General features: G+C 43.7%; 1 protein-coding gene across 7 annotated transcripts in view; it reads right to left on the bottom strand.

Annotated features, from left to right (window-relative positions):
- The window catches only part of PIGM (phosphatidylinositol glycan anchor biosynthesis class M), a 97104-nt gene that overhangs the window by 45535 nt on the left and 26500 nt on the right, over positions 1 to 25069 (bottom strand). The window contains exon 1 of one of the 7 annotated variants that reach the window (XM_033929695.1): positions 630 to 686. The exons of the other annotated variants lie outside the window; for them this stretch is intronic. Within the exon in view, the coding sequence (XP_033785586.1) occupies positions 630 to 665 (36 nt within the window). The 5' untranslated portion in view covers positions 666 to 686. Of the gene's footprint in view, positions 1 to 629; positions 687 to 25069 lie in introns of those variants that run through there. 7 annotated transcript variants of the gene reach the window in all.

Raw genomic sequence — 25069 nt, 5'->3', positions numbered from 1 at the left:
AATGACAGACAGCGGGAGGGAGGGAGACAGAAAGAAAGACATAGCGGCAGGGAGAGGGACAGAAAGACAGACAGAGAAAGGGGGCCAGGGAGAGAGAGAGTCAGTGGGAGGGAGACAGACAGACATATATTCTAGCACCCGTTAATGTAACGGGCTTAATGACTAGATAATAAAACCCTAAGCGGCGCATGCGCACTCCTACCTGCGTGTTCTGTATGTCCTTGGCTGGAAGGAGTGCGCATGCGCGCTTACAACTGCCCCACACTCATGAAGGGAGAAGAAAGACTGACAGACAGCAAGGGAGAGAGACAGTAAGACAGGGGGCCAGGGAAGAGACAGAGACACACAGGGGGACAGAGACAGAAAGAAAGGGGGGCAGGGAGAGAGATAAAAAACATAAAGTAAGAAAGAAAGAAACGCCATTGTGCTAAAAGTCTACACATCTATTCTAGCACCCGTTAATGTTAACGGGCTTAAACACTAGTGAATAAATAAAGCGTTGACAAACAAGCAAATATTCCATTTTTAGGCAGTATATACAGTGAGCAATACTAAATGAGGAGAAATGGTATCGATAAATAATTATAATCACACTAAAGTAATAAAGAGAGCCCATAGACATCATTTACCTCGACTTTCAAAAGGCTTTCGACAAGGTGCCACATGAAAGGCTACTTAAGAAGCTGTGGAACCATGGGGTGGGAGGGGATGTGCACAGATGGATCAAGCACTGGTTGTCGGGAAGACTGCAGAGGGTTGGAGTAAAGGGTCAATATTCTGACTGGCAGGGAGTCACGAGTGGTGTGCCACAGGGATCGGTGCTGGGGCCTTTACTCTTTAACATATTCATCAATGACCTGGAAAAGGAGGCAAAGTGTGAGGTTATAAAATTCGCAGACGATACCAAACTGTGCGGCAGAGTTACGACCAGTGAGGAGTGTGAGGACCTACAAAGGGACCTGGACAAGCTGGAAGACTGGGCAAACAAATGGCAAATGCGCTTCAACGTGGACAAATGCAAGGTCATGCATATAGGGAAAAAGAACCCGTTGTTCAGCTACAAATTAGGGGGGGTATTGTTGGGAGACAGCAGACTCGAGAGAGACTTGGGTGTGCTGGTGGATGCATCACTGAAGCCATCTGCACAGTGCGCAGCAGCCTCGAAAAAAGCCAACAGGATGCTGGGCATCATAAAGAAGGGCATAGCAACCAGAACACGGGAAGTCATCATGCCATTGTATCGAGCGATGGTGCGTCCACATCTGGAATACTGCGTTCAGTATTGGTCGCCGCACCTCAAGAAGGACATGGCGGTACTTGAGAGAGTCCAAAGGAGAGCAACGAAATTGGTAAGAGGGCTGGAACACTGCTCATACGCCGAGAGGCTGGATAGGCTGGGGCTCTTCTCTCTGGAGAAAAGGAGGCTCAGGGGAGATATGATAGAGACCTTCAAGATCATGAGGGGCATAGAGAAGGTGGATAGGGACAGATTCTTTAGACTGAAGGGGACAGCAAATACGAGGGGACATTCTGAGAAACTGAAGGGAGACAGGTTCAAAACAAATGCAAGGAAGTTTTTTTTCACCCAAAGGGTCGTGGACACTTGGAATGCGCTACCGGAGGAAGTGATCAGGCAGAATACGGTACAAGGATTCAAACAGGGATTGGATGGATTCCTGAGGGATAAAGGGATCGTGGGATACTGAGGGAGGAGCTGGGATGTAACACAAGTATAGGAAGTAAATCAGGTAATGAGTATAAACTAACCTGGTCGTGCATGTGCAAGACCGGAGGGCTAGGACTTCGATAGGAAGGCAGGACTTAAATGGGAAACCAAGGTGGCAAGGGAGCCCCTTCTGATGATTCAGACAGGTCTTTGTTTTGGGCCGCCGCAGGAGCGGACTGCTGGGCGGGATGGACCTGTGGTCTGACCCGGCGGAGGCACTGCTTATGTTCTTATGTTTAAATAAACTATATAATCTTACTAGCAAAGCCTAAAAGATATATAGAGTATAACCAGAAAACAGGCTAAGCACATTAGCAATTATATCAATAGAGATTGCACAAGTTTCAAATAGTGAAGACAAAAAGACCTCATTTCTTGCTCCAAGAAGTCCAACTTCATGAGACTGAATATAGTTTATATAAAGGAGCTTCTCCAGTCATTGGTCAAAAAAACTCCACTTTAAATATATCACATAAGCAGTGCCTCTGCTGGGTCAGACCAGCGGTCCATTATGCCCAGCAGTCCGCTCACGCGGCGGCCCATCAGGTCCAGGAACTGTATAGTAATCCTCTATCTATACCCTTCTATTCCTTTTTTTTCAGGAAATCATCTAATCCAGGGGTGCCCAATAGGTCGATCGTGATCGACCGGTAGCTCGCCAAGGCAAAGTGAGTCATTCATCCAGGACTCCCTTTGCCTTGGCGATCTATCGGGCCGATCAATCTTCCTCTCCCCGACGTCAATTCTGCCGTCGGAGAGGAAGTTCGGGCCAGCCAATCGCTGCCTGGCTGGGCGGAACTTCCTCTCCGACGGAAGAATTGACTTCGGAGAGAGGAAGATTGATCGGCCCGAAGCAGAGAGAGCATGTGGCGTCGGCTGCTTTGGGGCCTGTTATCCATTGGTGGCATTTGGGTCCTGTTCCCCGATGGCAGCGGCAGTGGCTTGGGGAAGGGCAGGGAGAAAGAAAGAAAGGGGCGCAGGCAGGGAGACAGAAGGAAAGAAGAGAAACAGGAAAAAAAGAAAGGGGGCATGAAGAGAGAAAGAAAGAAAGGGCAGGGAGAGAGGAAGAAAAAGTTGGGGGAGGGAATGAGGTTTGGAGGAGAGGAAGCATACAGGCTGAAAGAAAGATTGGATGCACAGTCAGAAGAAGAAAGTGCAACCAGAGACTCATGAAATCACCAGACAAGGTAGGAAAAATGATTTTATTTTAAATTTAGTGATCAAAATGTGTCTGAATTTATATCTGCTGTCTATATTTTACAATATGGTCCCCTTTTACTAAACCGCAATAGTTGTTTTTAGCGCAGGGAGCCTATGAGCGTCAAGAGCAGCGCTAGGCATTCAGTGCAGCTCCCTGCGCTAAAAAATGCTATTATGGTTTAGTAAAAAGGGAGGGGGTGGGTATTTGTCTATTTTTGTATGGTTGTTACTGAGGTGACAGTGCATAGAGTCATCTGCTTTGACCTCTTTGAAAAAACCCAGGAATAGGAATGATAAATAACAATTCTATGCGTACAGTGTGCGTTGTGTTTTTTTAAAATTTCATTGTTGGTAGATCATTTTGACTTGGTCATTTTAATAGTAGCTCGCGAGTCAAAAAAGTGTGGGCACCCCTGATCTAATCCCTTCTATCACACCCTCTGGAAGTGCATTCCAGATGTCCACCACCCTTTGGGTGAAGAAGAACTTCCTAGCATTGGTTCTGAATCTGTCCCCTCTTAATTTTTCCGAATGCCCTCTCGTTCTTGTAGTTTTCGAAAGTTTGAAGAATCTGTCCCTCTCCACTTTCTCTATGCCCTTCATGATCTGTCCCTCTCCACTTTCTCTATGCCCTTCATGATCATGACCCCTCTAAGCCTCCTCTTTTCCAGGGAAAAGAGTCCTAGTTTCTCTAATCTTTCAGCATATGAGAGGTTTTCCATACCTTTTATCAATCGTGTCGCTCTTTTCTGAACCCTCTCGAGTATCACCTTATCCTTCTTAAGGTACAGCGACCAATACTGGACGCAGTACTCCAGATGCAGGCGCACCATCGCCCGATACAACGGCAGGATAACTTCTTTCATTCTGGTTGTAATACCTTTCTTGATAATACCTAGCATTCTATTCGCCTTCTTAGAGGCCGCTGCGCAGTGTGCCGACGGCTTCATTGTCCTGTCCACCATCACCCCCAAGTCCTTTTCTAGGGTACTTTCACCCATTACCAGCCCTCCCATCGTATAGCTGTAATTCAGGTTTCCTTTTCCTATATGCAAGACTACATTTCTCCACATTAAACTTCATCTGCCATTTTGTCGCCCATTCTTCTAGTTTGTTCAGGTCCCTTTGTAAATCCTCACAGTCCTCTTTGGTCCCAACTCCACTAAATAGTTTAGTGTCGTCTGTGAATTTTATTACTTTGCACTTCATCCCTGTTTCTAGATCATTTATAAATACATTGAACAGCAGCGGTCCGAGTACCGACCCCTGCAGAACACCACTCGTGACCCTCCTCCAGTCAGAGTAGTGGCCCTTCACTCTTACCCTTTGCTTCCTACCCGCCAACCAATTTTTGATCCATCTATGTACTTCTCCTTCCACCCCATGGTTCTTCAGTTTCCGTAGTAGGCTTTTTGGAAATCTAAGTATACGATGTCTATGGGATCCCCTTTGTCCATCCATTTATTAATTCCTTCAAAGAAGTGCAATAAGTTCGTTAGGTACAATCTTCCCTTGCAGAAGCCATGTTGGCTTGTTTTCATCAGTTTATTTCTTTCTAGATGCTCATCGATGCTGTCTTTTATCAGCGCTTCCACCATCTTCCCTGGAACCGAAGTCAGACTTACCGGTCTGTAGTTCCCCAGGTCACCTCTCGATCCTTTTTTGAAGATGGGTGTAATATTAGCTATCTTCCAATCTTCCGGGATCATGCCTGTTTTCAGGGATAGGTTATAAACCTGCTGTATTAGTTCCGCTATTTCCTCCTTTAGTTCTTTCAGTACCCTGGGGTGGATTCCATCCGGGCCCGGAGATTTGTCAGTTTTTAATATATGTATCTGCTTATGTACGTCTTCAAGGCTTACCTCCATGGATGTTAATTTTTCTGCTTGATCTCCTTTGAAGATTTTTTCAGGATCCGGCACGTTGGATGTTTTGTAAATATTGACAAAAAGAACATATTTAGTCTATCCGCCACTTCTTTTTTCTCCTTCACCATTCCTTTCCTATTTCCTTCATCCAGCGGTCCCACCTCCTCCCTTGCCGGCTGCTTCCCTTTAACATATTTGAAGAACGGTTTGAAATTTCGTGCTCCCTGGCTAGCCTCTCTTCATATTCTCTTTTTGCTCTTCTAACCACGTGGTGACATTCTTTTTGATGCTTCCTGTACTCCTACCTTGATTTCCGAAAAACACTCAAAACACATTTATTCCACGCTCAATATCCCTAATCCCATCTCTTCCATTTCTCTCTCCCCTCCCTCAAACGACCCAACTCTCCCAGTCCCCTCCCCCCTCTTTTTGATCTCCCCCATCTCACTAACTCCAATGACCTACTCATTCCCCCCCCTCGCATGCCCATCTTTATCACCTCATTGCCTGTAATTATGATCAACTGTTACCATGATCAATTGTAATTTCTTGTTAATTTTGTTCCAATACCTTCTTTACTTGTAAAGATAGTTTATTGTAATTTCTTATAAAGTTTTGTTTAATTGATGTGAACCGCCTAGAACTCCCTGGGTATGGCGGTATACAAAAATAAAGTTATTATTATTATTATTTCCAGTTCTCCCCGGTTTTGTCCTTTTTCCATTTCCGAAATGAATGTTTCTTGTCTCCTATCGCTTTCTTCACATCTTTGGTTATCCACGCCGGGTCTTTTGTTCAGTTCTTTTTGCATCCTTTTCTAAATCTGGGGATATACAGATTTTGCGCTTCGCTCAACATGTCCTTGAATAAAGTCCAGGCTTGCTCTATAGTCTGCGATTTCTTTGTGCTGTTCCTAAGTTTCTTTCTTACCATTACTCTCATCGCTTTTTAGTTTCCTTTCTTTAAGTTAAAAGTTGTCGCTGTGGTTCTCTTCCCTTCGATATTCCTACTTCAACTTTGAATTTGATCATATTGTGATCGCTGTTTCCCAACGGTCCCACAACTTCCACTTCCTTTGCAGGTCCTCTTAGCCCAGGGGTAGGGAACTCCGGTCTTCGAGAGCCGTATTCCAGTTGGGTTTTCAGGATTTCCCAATGAATATGCATGAGATCTATTTGCATGCACTGCTTTCAATGCATATTCATTGAGGAAATCGTGAAAATCCAACTGGAATACGGCTCTCGAGGACCGGAGTTCCCTACCCCTGTCTTAGCCCATTGAGGATTAGGTCCAGGGTGGCAATCCCTCTCGTCAGTTCTCTGACAAGCTGTTCCATGAAGCAGTCCTGTATAGCCTCCAGGAAACCAGTCTCCCTAGCGCATTTTGAGTTTCCAAGACTCCAGTCTATCCCGGGATAGTTGAAGTCTCCCATAACAATCGTGTTACCGCTTTTGCATTCTCGCCTCATCTCAGCTGTCATTTCTTCATCATTTGCTTTGGTTTGCCCAGGTGGATGATAGTACAGGCCCATCTTTATTTCGGGCTCATTCCTTCCTGGTAATTTAACCCTTAGTGATTCCAATTTGTTGGTCGTCGCCACTGTGTCCACTCTGGTCGAGTGTGTGTTATCTTTGCAAAAATGTGTCTTTAAGTACAGAGACGGCTGAGGGGAGGGGACGGCTTAGAGGAGATATGACTGAAATCTACCAAATCCTGAGTAGAGTAGAATGGGTACAGGTGGATCGATTTTTCACTCTATCAAAAATGACAAAGACTAGGGTAGTTACTTGATGAAGTTACAGGGAAATACTTTTAAAACCAATAGGAGGAAATTTTTTTTCACTCAGAGAATAGTTAAGCTCTGGAACGTGTTGCCAGAGGACGTGGTAACAGCGGATAGCGTAGCTGGTTTTAAGAAAGGTTTGGACAGTTCCTGGAGAAAAAGTCCATAGCCTGTTATTGAGAAAGACATGGAGAAAGCCACTGCTTGTCCTGTATTGATAGCATGGAATATTGCTACACCTTGAGTTTTGGCCAGGTACTAGTGACCTGTATTGGCCACTGTGAGAACAGGCTACTGGGCTTGATGGACCACTGGTCTGACCCAGTAAGGCTATTCTTAAGTTCTTAACTCACAAACATAACAGTTGTAAAATCCAAAGTCCAGCTGTATTCTTTATCTCGCATTCACAAAAACCCCCAACAGCGGCCCTGTTTGGCCTCCAGCTTTATCAAAGGCTGCACTATTACTTCTCCATCAGCAGTCTTCACCAAACACAAAATTCTTGACCCTCACTAAGGGATTGCACCAAATGGCTCAAAACACAGAAGAAATTTTTTTAAAAAAAATTAAAAATAACAGCATTGACTTTTTTGTTTAGGGAAATCTATCATCAACCTAAAGATTTCTAGACACTATCCACCTTCGAAATCACCATTCTACAGAGTTATCTGTCCAGGATAGTGTTTCAGTCACATCAAATACAAAACATATCCACGGTATATCACTTAAAAGAAAGAAAAAATCTCCAGGAACCACCATAGATAAGTTTGTGATAAAAAACAACAATAGCATATTAGAAAAAAAAAAAAGGAGGTAACTGATGAAAAAATTGCCCAATTTATGTGACAAATTCTTCTTTCCATCTGATTAAAAATCTGCACTTCATTAATATGGTTCAGTCACTGAGACCAGGATACAGTCCACTCAGCAGAGCAGATGTTGCAGGAAATTGCTGGATAAAGTGTAAGACAAAAAAATGGAGCAATGTGCAACAGGTTAACAATTTTACTCTCTAGACCTAAGTCTTGATGGGATAGAATAATGTTCATAATGATCCTGTTGCATGTGCTTGTATAATAATAGAAGGGAATACCTTTCTTACAGAAACAATTGATACCTCAGGAAATGCCCATAAAGCAGAATACTTTACAAGTAGCAGCAAAAGCTATAATAAAATTTGAACAAATATAATCACAATGCTGCAAATTTATATGAGAAGACATTTAGAAGAGCATGAAGAAAATACCAAGCTAACAACATATAGCTGCAGTGCTCATTTGCTGCACCTCCTAGCCAAAGACTTTAGCGCCTCAGAAATTTTTTATTTATTTTTAATTATTTATTTATATTCTCCATATCTACAATTCTATGTGGATTACAAATTATTCAGGTACTGAAGCATTTTTCCCTATCTGTCCCTATCTGATGCACCTGGGGAACTGGAGGATTAAGTGATTTGCCCAGGGACACAGGAGCAGTCCGGGATTTGAATCACAACCCCAGAAATAAGAACATAAGCAATGCCTCCGCTGGGTCAGATCTGAGGTCCATCGTGCCCAGCAATCCGCTTACGCGGCAGCCCAACAGGTCCAGGACCTGTGCAGTAATCCTCTATCTATACCCCTCTATCCCTTTTTCCAGCAGGAAATTGTCCAATCCTTTCTTAAACTCCAGTACCGTTCTCTGCCTTATTACATTCTCTGGAAGTGCATTCCAAGTGTCCACCACGCGTTGGGTAAAGAAGAACTTCCTGGCATTTGTTTTGAATCTGTCCCTTCAACTTTTCTGAGTGCCCTATTGTTCTTTTATTTTTTGAAAGTTTGAAGAATATGTCCCTCTCTATGCCCTTCATGATCTTGTATGTCTCTATCATATCCCCTCTAAGTCTCCTCTTCTCCAGGGAAAAGAGACCCAGTTTCTCCAATCTCTCAGCATATGAGAGGTTTTCCATCCCTTTTATCAGACATGTCGCTCTCCTCTGAACCCTCTCGAGTAACGCCATATCCTTAAGATACGGTGACCAATATTGGACGCAGTACTCCAGATGCGGACTAAAGACTAATGTAATTGAAATTGCTAAATACTTACATAACAATCATTTTGCAGCTCTGAAAAGAATGGGTGGAACCAAGCTAATGCTTCCACAAGCAGTATATCAAGAACTGGCCTATTTTGATGATAGTTTGTGAACAAAATTGAGAGAAAATAGATGGCATTGTTACGGCCAATTCCCTCAACATCAGGTTTAAGAGAAATGTTGAAGATATGCTGGAAAACCTGAAACCCATTTCTGAAGTTTTAAAAAATAAAAAAAAATACAGAAAAATAGCTGTTTTATTGCTGTTGTTGAAATTTGGAAGGAACCAAGTGAGCACTTAAAAACAGAACTGCACAATGATAGAATTAAATTACAATCGAATTTAATTTCTTGACGAAACCATTAGGCCATTGGTGCCCGTACGGGAAAACTATTGAGTCCCTATAGCAGATTTTTTGAAAGAAACTGAATAAAAACCTAAAGCTGGTTAACAGTTAATAGTGGTTAAAGATTATCTCCTGAAGAAGCTCCAAGGGGAGTGAAACGGGGACGCTCCGTTGAGCAACATTATATTACATTTGATTTATCGTTCCTAACAACAGAGAGTGAACATCACTGGCAACTCGATATGGATGAAAGCTAAGTATATTATAGAAAATATAGCAGGAGGAACAAAAGCAGTGACTACTATTAATTTCTATATCAAGAATTTAATTGAAAAGAAATAACCAACTAATAGGGCTACCTTTTATCAATAAGGATATATAATTAAAATAAAAAATTTAATGAATATTGATGAAAAAATATCTGACCAGTGATAGCTCATTGAATAGTTGGAGTGACAAGACTAGTTCTAAAGTCAAACAACAGTGAGCATTTGAGGTCACCGGTTCCCAAGCAAAAAAGTTAAAAAAAAATCTTAAAAAAGAAGTACTTCCCATTAATATCACAACAGAAGAATTAAATTACAAGCATTAAACAAAATATGAATGGGACAAGCACTATCTCCAGCTCATTTTCTTGCAAATATTATCAATATGCAGGAAAGGGTCAAACCTTGAGTGCCGAAGGAGAGGAGTTTCCTTGATACCTATGTCATAGCTATCACACATTTGTAATGCCAGCTATAATAGACTTCAGAAGGAATATATGTTTCCCAATAATGTTTTAAAGAAAGTCACACTATTGATCTGGTGGTCACTTATTAAGAACTTAGATTTAGAAAGTGTTGAAATAATTACTTTACTTTTAACAGATGTAGTTTCTTCTGCTGGCATAAAAGAATGTTCTCTTCCTTTGAACTCATTCATTCCGATTTGAGAAATAATTTGGGACAGGATAAAGCAAAGAAGTGCGAAGCCACAAGCTACGGCAATATGGGTTATATGCCTCACTGTTACCAGCAGGTGGAGACTGAGCACAAACTTGTATATCAGGCTAGAATTTGCCTAGCAACTCAGTCTTCCTCAGTCTCCGCTAAAGCAGGTGGTAAGACTAATTCGGCTCCCCTCCTAGTACTGTTGAAATTTTGTTTTGGACTCCTGGGTTCCCCTATTGTGCCGGATAGAGCTTGGACGGGTCCTGTTTAGGGATCTGTCTGACCTCAGGGGTGTTAAACTCGGCGGGTCTCGTGCTCCCATCTTCCACCTCCCCATATTTTTGTAGAGGTGCCTTCCACGTCTTCTCCGCACCCCTGGAACGGCAGCTCAATGTGCTTTTAACTTGGCCAGAGAGCTGCTGCGAGAATTTAGACGCGGTTTTCATCAACAGCCTTGGGGCCTTTGCTAAGCCGGCTCATTAATTCCTCATTAAATCCTCGCGGCAGATCTCTGGCCAAGTAAAACGCACACTGAACTGCCCCTAGACTGGAGAAGTACAGGGGAGGAGGAAAAGGGAGAAGGGGGAGGATGAAGGGAGAAGGATTACTGCTGGACATGGAGAGAGGAAGAGGTGTTGTTGGACAGGGAAAGGGAAGGGAGAAGAGGTGTTGCTGGACCTGGCAGAAGGGGAGGGAAAGGAAAGATGCTACACATTGGAGGGGAAGGTGAGATGGTGGATGGGGAGAGAGCATATTAGCTGTGAGTGGGGTTGGGGAGAGAGAAGGAAAATTGTTACAGGAGGAGTAAGAGTGATGAGAGAGGGAGAAATGGACATGGGGTGGAGGAGAGGGAGACATGGTGCATGAGGAGAGAACATGGGTTGGGGAGTGGGAAGGATGCCAGTCGAGGGAAGAGGCAAGGAGAGAGAGAAAGTGTGGAGGAGGCAGAAAGCACTGTTACTTACCGTAACGGGTGTTATCCAGGGACAGCAGGCAGATATTCTCACATATGGGTGACGTCAACCATGGAGCAGACTTGCTTGAACAACGCAGGCGTGCGTGCCTTCCTGCCCGAGGTAGGGTGCGTCTCTCCTCAGTTCAGATACCTAGCTAAGAAGCCAATTAGGGGAGGTGGGTGAGTTGTGAAAATATCTGCCTGCTATCCCTGGATAACACCTGTTATGGTAAGTAACTCTGCTTTATCCCAGGACAAGCATGCAGCATATTTTCACATATGGGTGACCTCCAAGCTAACCATAATGGGATGGTGGGAGTGTTGGCAATTCAGGAGAATAAATTTTGTAATACTGCCTGGCCAAAGTGGCCATCCATCTGGAAAAAGAATCCAGACAATAATGAGAGGTGAATGTATGAACCGAGGACCAAGTGGCAGCTTTACAGATTTCCTCAATAGGAGTAGATCTAAGGAAAGCTACAGATGCAGTTATGGCTCTAACTTTATGGGCTGTGACTCGACTCTGTAGATGCAGTCCAGCCTGAGCATAGCAGAAAGAGATGCAAGCAGCCAAGCAGTTGGAGATAGTGCGCTTGGAAACTGGATGTCCCAACTTGTTTGGATCAAAGGAGACAAAAAGTTGAGGAGCAGATCTGTGTGGCTTAGTCCTTAGCATGCAGAAAACCAAAGCACGCTTGCAGTCCAGAGTATGAAGAGCTGTTTCTCCATGATAAGAATGAGGCTTTGGAAAAAAACACTAGAAGAACAATGGATTGATTGAGATGAAATTCTGAAACCACTTTAGGTAAGAATTTAAGATGAGTACAGAGTACCTTGTCATAATGGAATACCGTGAAAGGTGGGTCTGCTACTAAAGCTTGTAGCTCACTGACTCTGCGAGCAGATGTGAGAGCAATGAGAAAAACCACTTTCCACGTGAGATATTTCAGATGAGCCGAAGACACTGGTTCAAATGGAGGCTTCATCAACTGAACAAGAACAACATTAAGATCCCAAATCACTGGAGGTGGTTTGAGAGGTGGCTTGACATTGAAAAGTCCTTTCATGAATCTGGAAACCACGGGATGAGCAGAGAGGGGTTAAGAACATAAGAAGTGCCATCCCCAGAACAGACCCTAGGTCCATCAAGTCCGGCGATCCGTACACGCAGAGGCCCCGCCAGGTATACCCTGGCATAGTTTTAGTCCCCATATCACTCCGAGCTTCTCATAAGGAGAAGTGCATCTAGATTACCCTTACCCATGTCACTTTATGCCTCTCATAAGGAGATGTACATCTAACTTATCTTTAAATCCTAGAATGGTGGATTCCGCAATTACCTCTTCAGGGAGAGCATTCCAGATGTCCACTACTCATTGCGTGAAGCAGAACTTCCAAATATTTGCTCTGAACTTCTCCCCCCTTAGCTTCAGTCCATGTCCTCTTGTCCGTGTCACATTGGACATTGTAAATAATGTTTTTTTCTGCTCTATTTTGTCGATTCCTTTCAGTATTTTGAAAGTCTTGATCATATCCCTTCGCCGTCTCCTCTTCTCAAGGGAGAACAATCCCAGTCTCTTAAGTCGTTCCTCGTATTCCAAGTTCTCCATGCCATTTATTAGCTTTGTTGCTCGTCTCTGCACCCTCTCGAGCATTTTTATATCCTTCTTTAGGTATGGAGACCAATGTTGGATGCAGTATTCCAAGTGTGGTCTGACCATCGCCCTATAAAGCGGCATTATTACTTACTCCGATCTACTCATGATTCCCTTCTTTATCATGCCTAGCATTATATTTGCGTTCTTTGCTGCCGCCGCGCATTGCGCCGATGGCTTCAGAGTCCTATCGATTAATACGCCCAGGTCCTTTTCCTGTTCGGTTTTTCCCAGAGTTGCACCTGACATACTATACTTGTGTTCCTTATTTTTCTGCCTAAGTGCATCACTTTGCATTTTTCCACATTAAACTTCATCTGCCATTTATCTGCCCAATTCTCCAATCGGCTCAAGTCGCTCTGGAGTTCCTCACTGTCCTTCTGTGATTTGATGGCCCTGCATAGCTTTGTGTCATCTGCAAACTTGATGATCTCACTGGATGTTCCATCTTCTAGGTCGCTGATTAAAATATTAAATAAGATGGGCCAAGTACCGAGCCCTGGGGCACACCGCTAGTCACATTCTCCCAGTCTGAGAACTTCCCATTTATGCCCACTCTCTGCCTTCTGTTTTCCAGCCATTTGCCTATCCATCTTAATATATCACCTTCTATTCCATGGCCTTGCAGTTTCCTGAGGAGTCTTACATGTGGAACCTTGCCGAACGCTTTCTGAAAATCCAAGTATATAATATCCACCGGTTCTCCATTATCAATTTGTTTATTCACTGTCTCAAAAAATTGAAGAAGATTTGTCAAACATAACTTCCCTTTCCTGATATAGGCTGATGGAAAGCAGCAATCGCACTGAGATGGACTCGAATGGATGTTGATTTGAGGCCTGATTGAGATAAATGCAACAGGTAATCCAAAACTGAAGACAAGGAGGTAGATTGAGGCTCCTTGTGATGAATGGTGCACCAAGCAGAAAATCTAGTCCATTTCTGGTTGTAACATTGCCTAGTAGTCGGCTTCCTGGAAGCCTCTAAAATGTTCTTAACAGACTGAGAGAACTGTAAAGTGGCAGTTACGTTGAGAGGTAGGTGTTAGGTGTAGAGACTGCAGGTTGGGATGAAAGCAGAGACCCCTGACTCTGTGTAAGCAGAGATGGAAAAACTGGTAGAAGGAATGGCTCCCTGCTGCTGAGTTGAAGTAGAAGGGAGAACCAAGGTTGTCTGGGCCACCGAGGAGCTATGAGAATCATGGTAGCATGTTCATGTTTGAGTTTGACAAGTGTCTTGAGAATGAGAGGAAATGCATACAGAAACTGATTCGTCCATTCCAGAAAAAAAGCATCTGCCTCGAGGCAGTGAGGAGAGTATATCCTGGAGCAGAACTGAGGCAGTTTGTTGTTGTGGGGAGACGCAAAGAGATCTATTTGAGAAGTCCCCCACTGAGAAAAAATGTGATGGCCAGGCGATGAATTGAGTGTCCATTTGTGAGGTTGCAGAAGACAACTCAATTTGTCTGCCAGACAGTTTTTCTCTCCTTGAATGTAGACCGCTTTCAGAAAGGTGTTGTGAAGAATTGCCCAATTCCAAACCTTTTGAGCTTCCTGGCAAATAGGGAGAGATCCTGTTCCTCCCTGCTTGTTAAAATCAACTGAATAAGGAAACTTGAAGAAATGTCCTATAAATGTAAATACCAGATAATGAAGACAAAACTATATTAAGTGGATTTCTTGCTAGACCTCAAACACCCAAGGTACTACTTTTAATTTTATTTGTGCCTTTACTGGGGTGGTGTTTTCATCATTGGTCTTAGCAAATAGCATGTGCAACAAATACTTTTATTTAATTTTCAACAGGCTCTGCATAAATTCTAAAGTGCATGAAGTGCTGTAAAGTGCTATAAAGTGCTGTAAAGGAAAGGCACTTATCTTTATGTCCGACGGCTGCCCAACCGTTTCACTTCTAGTTTTGTCAGGGGCTATGCCTCCTTTAATACAGACACCAACATTTTTAATTAGAAAAGCCCTTTCTTTGAGCCTGAGTGCGGTGTTAAGTATAGCGGTGTTTTCAGCTCAAAGACCAATGATGAAAACACCACCCCAGTAAGGGCACGAATAAAATTAAAAGTAGTGCCTTGGGTGTTTGAAGTCTAGCAAGAAATCCACTTAATATAGTTTTGTCCTCCCTGCTTGTTGACATAGTACATAGCAACTTGATTGTCTGTACGAATGAGGACTACTTGATCGTGAAGAAGATGCTAAAAAGCTTTGAGAGCATTGAAGATCGCTCTGAATTCCAACAGATTTATGTGACACCAACGGTCTGTGCTGGACCAATGACCTTGAGTACGGAGACCATAGAGATGAATCCCTCAAGCATAGGTCGAGGAATCTGTCTTGAGGACCTTCTGATGAGGGGGTGTTTGAAACAGTAAACCTCTGGAGAGAATGGAAGAGAGCATCCACCAATGGAGAGACTGTCTCAACGAAGGAGTCACTGTAATGTGCTGAGAGAGTGAGTCGAAAGCTTGTGCCCACTGAGATGCCAGGGTCCACTGAGGAATTATGAGGTGAAGTCTGGCAAAAGGAGTCACGTGAACTGTAAAAGCCATGTGACCTAGGAGAACCATCATGTGCCTCACTAAGAGTGAAGTGAGGGATGACACTTTTTGACAAAGTTGCATGAGAGTATCCTGATGTTTTTGAGGAAGGAATGCTCTGAGTTGCACAGTGTTCAGAACAGCTCCGATGAACTGTAGGTTCTGAGAGGGCTGTAGCTGAGATTTTGGAAAGTTGACTTCAAACCCTAAACTTTGGAGGAACCAAAAAGTCCGTTGGGTTGCTACAATAACCCCCTGAGATGATGAATCTTTGAGGAGCCAATCGTCCAGGTATGGAAAAACCTGAACACCATGGCTGCGCAGAGCTACAGCTACTACCACTAGGCACTTGGTGAAAACTCTGGGAGATGATGCCAGGCCAAAGGGTAGCACTCTGAATTGAAAATGATGATTTCCCACCCGAAATCAGAGGAATTTGCGAGAGGCTGGATGAATGGGAATGTGAGTATAAGCCTCTTTGAGATCCAGAGAGCATAACCCAATCGTTGTGATCTAGAAGGAGATACAAGGGTGCTAGAGACAGCATCTGAAATTTTTCTCTGATCTCCCTTCTTCTTCGGGACAAAGAAGGAACAGGAGTAAAACCCCTTGCTCTGCTATTCCAGAGGAACTTTCTCAATGGCATGGAGACAGAGCAGAGCTTGAGTTTCCTGAAGAAGAAGGGTGGGCTGCGACAGGTTTGAAGGATACTCTCGGGGGAAGATCTGGTGGAACCTGGATGAAGTGAAGAGAGTAACCTTCCCTGATGATGGTAAGGACCCAGAGGTCAGATGTAATTAGTTCCCATCGTTGGTAAAAATGATGGAGACGACCACCAATGGGGAGAGGAGAGGACAGAGGCAGAAAGATTGAGGTTATGCTCTATGTTAGATGGTAAAAAAGACTGAGAAGCCTTGGGTGCAGCAGGAGTCTGAGGTTTTTGCTGTCTTTGCTGTTGCTGCTGTTGTTTCTTAGGAGGCGACCTTGAATAAGGTGCTGACTTTTGAGGAAAACGCCTCTGGTAAGATGAAGTAGGCCTATAACCTTTAGCGGTGGAAGGCTTTGGCTTTATTATGGAAGCAATGACTTCTCATGTTCAGATAAGCATTTCATAGCTGCCTCAACAGAGTTATCAAACAACTCATTGCCCTGGCATGGGATGTTAGCCAGTTGATCTTGGAGATGTGGGTCCATATCTACGGTGCGGAGCCAGGCAAGACAGCACATCGCCACCGAAAATGCAGTGACTCTAGAGGACATTTCAAACGCACCATAGGGCAGCTTGAACCATATGCATGCGAAGTTGACCTAGAGTGTGATGTATGTGTTGAAACTCTGGGAGTCGATGTTGAGGAAGATAATGGAAAAAAATCAGGCATGGCATTGACCAAATGCTTCAGGTAAGATGTGAATATAAAATTATAGTTCAAAATTTGGTTTGTCATCATCGAATTTTGATACAGTCGATGACCAAACTTGTCCATGGTCCTGCCCTCTTGGCCAGGAGGGACTGTGGCATAAACTTTGGCAGGATTGGTTCTTTTTATAGAAGACTCCACGAGAAAAGATTGATGGGATAGTTGAGACTTCTCAAATCCCTTACAATGGACGATCCACTATCGAGATTCCAATTTTGCTGGCACAACAGGAATGGAATATGGTGTACCTAGATTTCTTTTGAAAGTTTGAGAAAGAATGACATTCATGGGAATTTGAGAGACTCCCTAGGAGGATGAAGCATACCCAGGTTCTTCCAAATACTCCTTAGACTACTTTGAGTCAGATTCCAAAGTGATGTTAAGATCTTTACTCATCTGGCATAGAAACTTGGTAAAGGACAGCGGATCTGAAGAGGCATGACCTCGTTGAGGAAAAGTACCTCTCATAGCAGAGAACAAAGGTAAAGCCTCTCTGGAGTATTGATACCTGAGATCTGAGTTCATAGGCAAGGATGACTCACTTCTGGAACGTGAAGAGAACCTCGCAGAAGAAGAACTCGACTGATGAGAATGTTGAGGCTCCACAACAGATCTCCTCGACAAAGGAGTTGATGGTCTCGAGAAGAAGACCTGGGTCTCGATGAATGCCTTGACAAATGATGTGGAGAATTGTGCCTCGAATCACGGTCCCATAATTGAATTGTATCTAGCCTCAAAGACTAATGTCAAGGAGTCCTCGTCCTGTGCCTCGAAAAGGCCAAGGCCTTATGTGAAGAGGTAGGACTGGAAGTCAGAGAACGACATCGAGATACTGAAAAGGACTCAGCTCCTTGTGTAAAAGTATCTCGAGGCACTCTGAAGGATTCAACTCCTTGTTTAGAGTGTGGAGATTGCGCTCGAGGCACTCTCAAAGACTCAACTCCTTGCATACTGTGTGGAGATTGCGGTCAAGGCACTCTTAAGGACTCAACTCCTTGTAATACTACTGAGTGTTCAGGCTGGACTTCAGTAAGCAGAGTCGAGGCAGGAGTTAATTTGGCAAGCATCAAACTCTAGGTGCAGAATAGTTTCCAACATAGTTTGCAAAGCCGGCACCGTGACCACTAGATCTGGTACAATTGATGGGGCTAGGGATTCAGAGGAAGACAACCTCGAGGAAGAATATTGCCTCGATTTAAAGACACGCTTCCTGGAAAGCCTCGGACCCACCGGTTCTTAGGGTGGCATGTCCAGAGGGGTTGACTTAGCTATCTTACCTGAGGGAGATAGTGAGGATAACGGCGCCTCGGGAGAAGATTTAGCTGATTTTCCCAAAGATGACGACTTCCCAAACAAGGAAAGTTTGATCAAGGTCGAGGCCAAGGTTAAAGGTTTTTGCCACATATAAGACTTTGCTGGAGTCAAGGTCAAGGTCGAGGTTGGGGCTGGAATCGGGATCAGGGCCTTCAGCAAAGGCCAATCCATGCCTCAGAATATTTTTTCAATCTGAACTCGACGACGTTTAAGGGCTCGAGTTTGAAGTGTAGCACAGCGGGCGCACGACTCCAGATGATGGTCAGGTCCTAAACACTGTGCACACCACTTGTGTGAGTCACTGAGGGAGATCGCACGTTGACACCAGCTACACTTCTTGAATCCTATGACCGGCTGGGACATGGAATGAAACACGACCATGGCGAAATCAAAGCGCACAGGTTGAAGCTGCAGATTAGGCCCCAGCATGACACGATAAAAAACAAACAAACAAAACTTCTTTTTTTATTAAATGAAACGCGCAAATAAACACAGCGACCCTGTAAAGAAATACAAGAGCCGTGGCAAGAGAAGGCATGAGTAGAACTAACTCTCACGCACAGCATCTAGGGCTTCTCGGCTTCGTGGAAAACTTAGAACCGAGGAGATGCTGAGAAGACACGCGCCATACTCGGGCAGGAAGGCACTCGCACATGTGCGGTGCGGCAGTCAAGAACTTTCTAAAAGTTCTTCAAGTAAGTCTGTTTGTGAAGCTGTCTGCATCCAGACTCTGTGGTTGACATCACCCATATGTGAGAATATATGCCTGCTTGTACTGGGATAAAGGGTTGGACTCATGGAGAGGGCAAGATGGATGGGGAAGACAGAAAGGAGGGAAGGAGAAATGTCACATGGGGGGAAGGGGGATAGTGCAGAGAGTGGAAAGTTGGACTCATGGAGGGAGAGAGAGAGAGAGAGATGTTGGTTAGGGGAGGGAAGGAGGACCAGAGAAGAAGCATGCAGGAAGAAGAGAGAAAAAAAATGTTAGACTGCTGAAAGGAGGGAGAAATGTTGTACTGGGAGGGGGCCAGAAAGGAGGGAGGGAAGGAAGATGGACTGAAGGGGAGAAGGGAAAGAGAAATGTTACAGGGGAGGGGGGAGGACAGATGACTAAAGGGAGAGGTATCAGACCAGGGAAAAATGGGAGTCTGGTAGTACTACAGAAATAATATTAGTAGTAGTAGTAGTAGTAGTAGTAGTAGTAGTAGTAGTAGTAGAGAGAGATGCCAGATTATGGGAAGGAGAGGAGAGAGATGCCAGACTGGGAAGGGGGGAAAGAAAGGAGAGATATGTCGGACCACTGGGGGGAGGAAGGAAGGAGAGAGATGTCAGACCATGGAAATAGGGAGAGAAGGAGAGAGATAGGAAGGGAAGGTAAGACATGGAAAAATAGATTTTGAGAAGAAAGCAGACAAATTGAAAAATTGAATGTTAAGTTAATGCCAAAGATGGATGCAAAATAGAACAAAACACAAAAAAAAACCCTCTCATCAATACTGGGCAAGTTTCTCAAATAATATCTTCATATAACATTTAAAGGCTTTTAAATATTTAAATGTGCTCATAAGCTCTTCAGCAAGGCGCCACAGCAGCGGTACAATGGCGCTGGAAAGGTGTTTGAATTTTAATCATAACACATTGCATGGAGCAAGGATTCTTGCTTCTACTGGAGTGGCAAATGTTATGGCTCTACAAAAGTTGTTTAACAGTAGACTGTAGGGGTATTTCCGTATTCACACCTGAAGGTTAGGCCTCTCTGATGCCATCAAAGCCTGAACCATTGTCTCAAGAAATCTTTCTGCTGCACAAGAGATTTTTCCAGCATGAATTGCAAGAAGAAAGAAGTACACAGCTTTGCTGTTTCTGCCTGATGCATTATGGGTATGTGCCAGAATGTTATACTATTCAAGGACATCTATCTGTGCCTTCATAATGGGACTGTGTGAGTCTTGGAGAAGTTATCCTGTTCTTATCTGTCTAACGGCCCTGGGTCTACCAGCCTATATGATACTTTACACAGAAAGGCTATTCATCCAAGTTCTGTTTCTGGATTGGTCCGAGGAAGTCATCTGATGAGATCCAAGTGAGAAGGTGCGAATTAATAGTTAGTCTGTGTTGAGGTGCGGGGGAGCTCACATCTTCCCACAGGTGTTCTGCACGTAACCTTTTATTTTAATAATTAGACCTGTAAGTTACCTCGTGTGACTCTCTGCCTAAGAGAGAGTAATTCGGACTTTTAAACAGCTCTGAATTCAGCACTAAAAGGAACTTGTCTGCTGCCGATGAATTATAGCCTTACCAAGGACTGACAAACACGTGTACCTTTAACAAAAGGATTTCTGACATCTCCTGAAGCTAATAAGAAGGTTTCCTTCCACCTAATTTCACCAGAGAGAGGCTGATCAAAAGGTGAGGATATGGAATTTACACTCTTATCAGCTGGGTTAGATAAAGATCCGACTGTGACATGGGACAAGGGTTGTAAAGCTCCATTGGTGATAATATAATCATTTGCCAATCAGGGATTATTATTATTATAAGGAATTGTGTAGTGTGAGTAAGCAGTTTTACTTAATTATCTAACAATTATATTGTGATAATTATGTATTGAGTTTCATTTATGTAATCAGATATTTTGTGATCAATATTTAGATATTGCAACTGGCTTGTGAATTATATTTTTCTATTTTCATAATAAAAGTATTTCTCATTAGCCTGGGTCTTGTGTCGTATAAATAGACCAAGAAATTTGGACCTTGTTCAGAGTTTATGGTTTTCCCTAGACAACATTATCAGAGACGTAATTTGTTTATGTAACTGATTAGTACCATAAATATTCCTACAAGACCACTTATCTGAAAAGGTCAGTTCATGGGTCCAACACAGTCTGTGTTTCGCTACGCTACGTCAGGAAGCCGGAAGGAAAAGCTTTTTATATTGATTTTATTTGCAGCCTTTAAATGTTATATGAAGATATTATTTGAGAAACTTGCCCAGTATTGATGAGAGGGTTTTTTTGTGTTTTGTTCTATTTTGAAAGTATTGTCCCCTCAAGTAGACTGTAATTTAAAATCCCTGGTCTGTTTGGATCAAAGATGGATGCAAGGCAGAAAGTGAAGGCGGAGAGAAAAACAGTCATTGGATAAGGCGGCACTGGAAATATAGCTAAAAGCACAGAAAAATAAAGTCACCAGACAACAAAGGTAGGGAAAATTATTTTATTTTCAATTGAAATGTATCAGTTTTGAGAATTTATATCTGCTATGTATATTGTGTGTATATAAAAAAATGAATGGTAAAAATTGCATCACAATTAGTAAAGGGAGCAGGATCTGGGGAAGAGCTTGGGTGGGTCTAGGATGGAGCTTGGGAAGTTTGTGGCTGGGGATACTCAGTTGATATTTGTTAGACTTCCCTGCTGGCACGCCCTACTGGCATTTCAGGGTCTGTCGTGAGGGCCTCTACGCATGCATAGATGTCAACATGATGATGTCATGCATGCGCTTGATGTCATCACGGCAATGTCCATGCACTTCTAGAACATAAGAATATAAGAACTGCCATCTCCGGATCAGACCCATGGTCCATCGAGTCCGGCGATCCGCACACGCGGAGGCCCAGTCAGGTATACACCTGATGTAGTTTTAATCACCCATATCCCTCTATGCCTCTCGTAAGGAGATGTGCATCTAATTTGCCTTTGAATCCTAGCACAGTGGATTCCTTAATAACCTCCTTTGGAAGAGCATTCCAGGCGTCCACCACTCGCTGCGTGAAGCAGAACTTCCTGACATTTGTCCTGGACTTTTCCCCCCTTAGCTTCAAACCATGTCCTCTTGTCCGTGTCACGTTGGACAATGTAAATAATTTGTTTTTCTGCTCTATTTTATCGATGTCTTTCAGTATTTTGAACGTCTCTATCATGTCCCCTCGCAGCCTCCTCTTCTCAAGGGAGAACAGTCCCAGTTTCTTGAGTCGTTCCTCATATTCCAAGTTCTCCATACCTCTTATTAGCTTCGTTGCTCGTCTCTGCACCCTCTCCAGCAGTTTTATATCCTTCTTTAGGTTGGGAGACCAATGTTGGACACAGTATTCCAAGTGTGATCTGACCATTGCTCTATAAAGCGGCATTATGACTTTCTCCGATCTACTCGTGATTCCTTTCTTTATCATGCCTAACATTCTGTTTGCTTTCTTTGCCGCTGCCGCGCATTATGCCGATGGCTTCAGGGTCCTATCTATCAGTACACCCAGGTCCTTTTCTTGTTCGCTCTTACCCAGAGTTGCGCCTGACATTCTATACTCGTGTTCCTTATTCTTACTACCTAAATGCATTACTTTGCATTTCTCCACGTTGAACTTCATCTGCCATTGCTCTGCCCATTTCTCTAACTGATACAAGTCGCTCTGGAGTTCCTCGCTATCCTCCTGCGATCTGATTGTCCGGCATAGCTTTGTGTCGTCTGCAAACTTAATGATCTCACTGGATATTCCGTCTTCCAGGTCATTGATATAAATATTAAATAGGATCGGCCCAAGTACAATACTGGGGCACACCACTAGTCACTTTCTCCCAGTCTGAGAACTTCCCATTTATGCCCACTCTCTGCTTCCTGTTTTCCAGCCATTTGCCTATCCACCTTTGTATATCTCCCTCTATTCCATGGCTTTGTAGTTTCCTGAGAAGTCTTTCATGTGGAACTTTGTCGAATGCTTTCTGGAAGTCCAAATATATTATGTCCACCCGCATTCCACTATCAATTTGCTTGTTCACGGTCTCAAAAAATTGAAGTAAATTCGTTAAACATGATTTCCCTTTCCTGAACCCATGGCCACTACCTTTAGTGTGCCCCGGCTCAAGAAAGTTTGAGAGCCACTGGTCTAATCAGTAGCGCTTGGTGAAAGTATGTACGGAAGACCAGGTAGCTGCTTTACAAATATCCTGGATTGGGATGGACTTCAAATTTGCTATTGAAGTTGCTATAGCTCGCTGCCTACGTGCCCCAATTGAACCAGGGGGCTGTATATGAGCTCTTGGATGCAATGTGTAATCCATGAGGATATGGCTCTTTTTGTCGCTGGTTGGCCACAGGTAGCTGGGCCATAGGAAATGAATATTTGACTTGATTTACGGAGATGAAAAGTTGCCTTGAGGTTTAAAAAAAAAAAAAAAAGAAGTGCTCTTCTGCAAACTAAAGAATGAAGTGTTCCTCTGCCTCAGAGGAGTGTGGAGGTGGAAAAACCAATGGTAAAGTGATTATCTGGTTAAGGTGGAAGTCCAAAACCACTTTGGGAAGAAATTTAGGGTGAGTTTGAAACTGTACCTTATATGGAAAAAATTGTAAGTAAGGATAATAGGTGACTAAGGCTTGAAGCTCACTAATTCTTCTAGCTGATGTGAGCGCTATAAGAAAAGATGTTTTCCAGGAAAGGAAAATGAGAGATGCAGACCCTAGTGGTTCAAAAGGATCCTTCAGCAATTATTCAAAGATTACGTTGAGGTCCCAGGATGGAGTAGGATCTCTGAGCGGAGGTCTAAGATTAGGAAGACCTCTAATAAAATGAGAAATGAGAGGATGTTGCTAAACTGGTTTAATGTGCACCCATGCGTGGCATGCTGAGATGGCTAACAAATGAAGTCTGACAGAATTTGTTTTAAGTCCTGAATCAGACAAATGCAAGAGATAGGTGAAAATATAGTCCAGTGGGCAAGTTGACCTTGAACATGTGTCCAGGGGTTCTTGACCTTGAGCAAGTGCCCATAAGGAAAATGCTTCCATTTGGCTTGATATAATTTTCCTTGTGGAAGGACGTCTTGCTGCAAGCAGAACTGTCTTCACTGACTGAGAGAGAGGAAGTTTGGTTAGGAAGGAACTCTCAATTTCCAGGCCATAAGACTGAGACTGCGGACGTTGGGGTGCAGTAATTGGCTGTTGTGTTGAGAAAGAAGAGAAGGATGGTCCCCTAGAGGGATTGAAGGAGCATCCAGCAGATCCAGGAGCAGTGGAAATCATATTTGTCTGGGCCACTTGGATGCAATAAGAATCAGTTGTGCCTTGTTTGTGATAACTTTCTGAAGCACCCTGGAAATGAGAGGAAATGGTGGGAAAGCCAGTGCTTGTGGAGCTGGGCGTAGAGAGTAAAAGAGGTGGCATTGTGCATTGATTTGAGAAGCGAATAGATCCACCTGGGGATTCCCCCATTGCTGGAAAATATCTGTTAGGACAGCAGGATTTAAGGTCCACTCGTGAGGGTTAAGTTTCCTGCTAAGGGAGTCTGCCAGGATATTGTGTTCCCCTGGAATATAGACTGAATGAAGATCTACTTGAAGTAACAGGGAGTAGTTCCAAAGAGGGTAGGCTTCCCTGCAGAGTTTGGGGGTTCCAGAGCCCCCCCCTTGTTTATATAAAACATGGTCAACTTGATTGTCCATATGAATGAGAATGTTTCTTTGCGCAATCCACAGACAGAAGGCTAGAAGAGCATAGAAGACTGCGCGGAGCTCTAAATGATTGATATGCAGAGACTGTTAAGAACATAAGCAATGCCTCTGCTGGGTCAGACCTGAGGTCCATCGTGCCCAGCAGTCAGCTCACGCGGCGGCCCAACAGGTCCAGGACCTGTGCAGTAATCCTCTATCTATACCCCTCTATCCCCTTTTCTAGCAGGAAATTGTCCAATCCTTTCTTGAACCCCAGTACCGTACTCTGCCCTATTACGCTGTCTGGAAGCGCATTACAGGTGTTCACCACACGTTGGGTAAAGAAGAACTTCCTAGCATTCGTTTTGAATCTGTCCTCTTTCAACTTTTCTGAATGCCCTCTTGTTCTTTTATTATTCGAAAGTTTGAAGAATCTGTCCCTCTCTACTCTCTCTATGCCCTTCATGATCTTGTAAGTCTCTATCATATCCCCTCTAAGTCTCCTCTTCTCCAGGGAAAAGACACCCAGTTTCTCCAATCTCTCAGCGTATGAAAAGTTTTCCATTCCCTTTATCAGACGTGTCGCTCTCCTCTGAACCCTCTCGAGTAATGCCATGTCCTTCTTAAGGTATGACGACCAATATTGGACGCAGTACTCCAGATGCGGACGCACCATCGCCCGATACAATGGCAGGATAATTTCTTTCGTTCTGGTTGTAATACCCTTCTTGATTATGCCTAGCATTCTGTTTGCCTTCTTAGCGGCCGCTGCGCACTGTGCCGTCGGCTTCATTGTCATGTCCACCATTACCCCCAAGTCACTTT

Source organism: Geotrypetes seraphini, chromosome 2, assembly GCF_902459505.1.
Source record: "Geotrypetes seraphini chromosome 2, aGeoSer1.1, whole genome shotgun sequence".
NCBI classification, from domain to species: Eukaryota; Metazoa; Chordata; class Amphibia; order Gymnophiona; family Dermophiidae; genus Geotrypetes; species Geotrypetes seraphini.
This window is presented reverse-complemented; position numbering and strand designations above follow the sequence as displayed.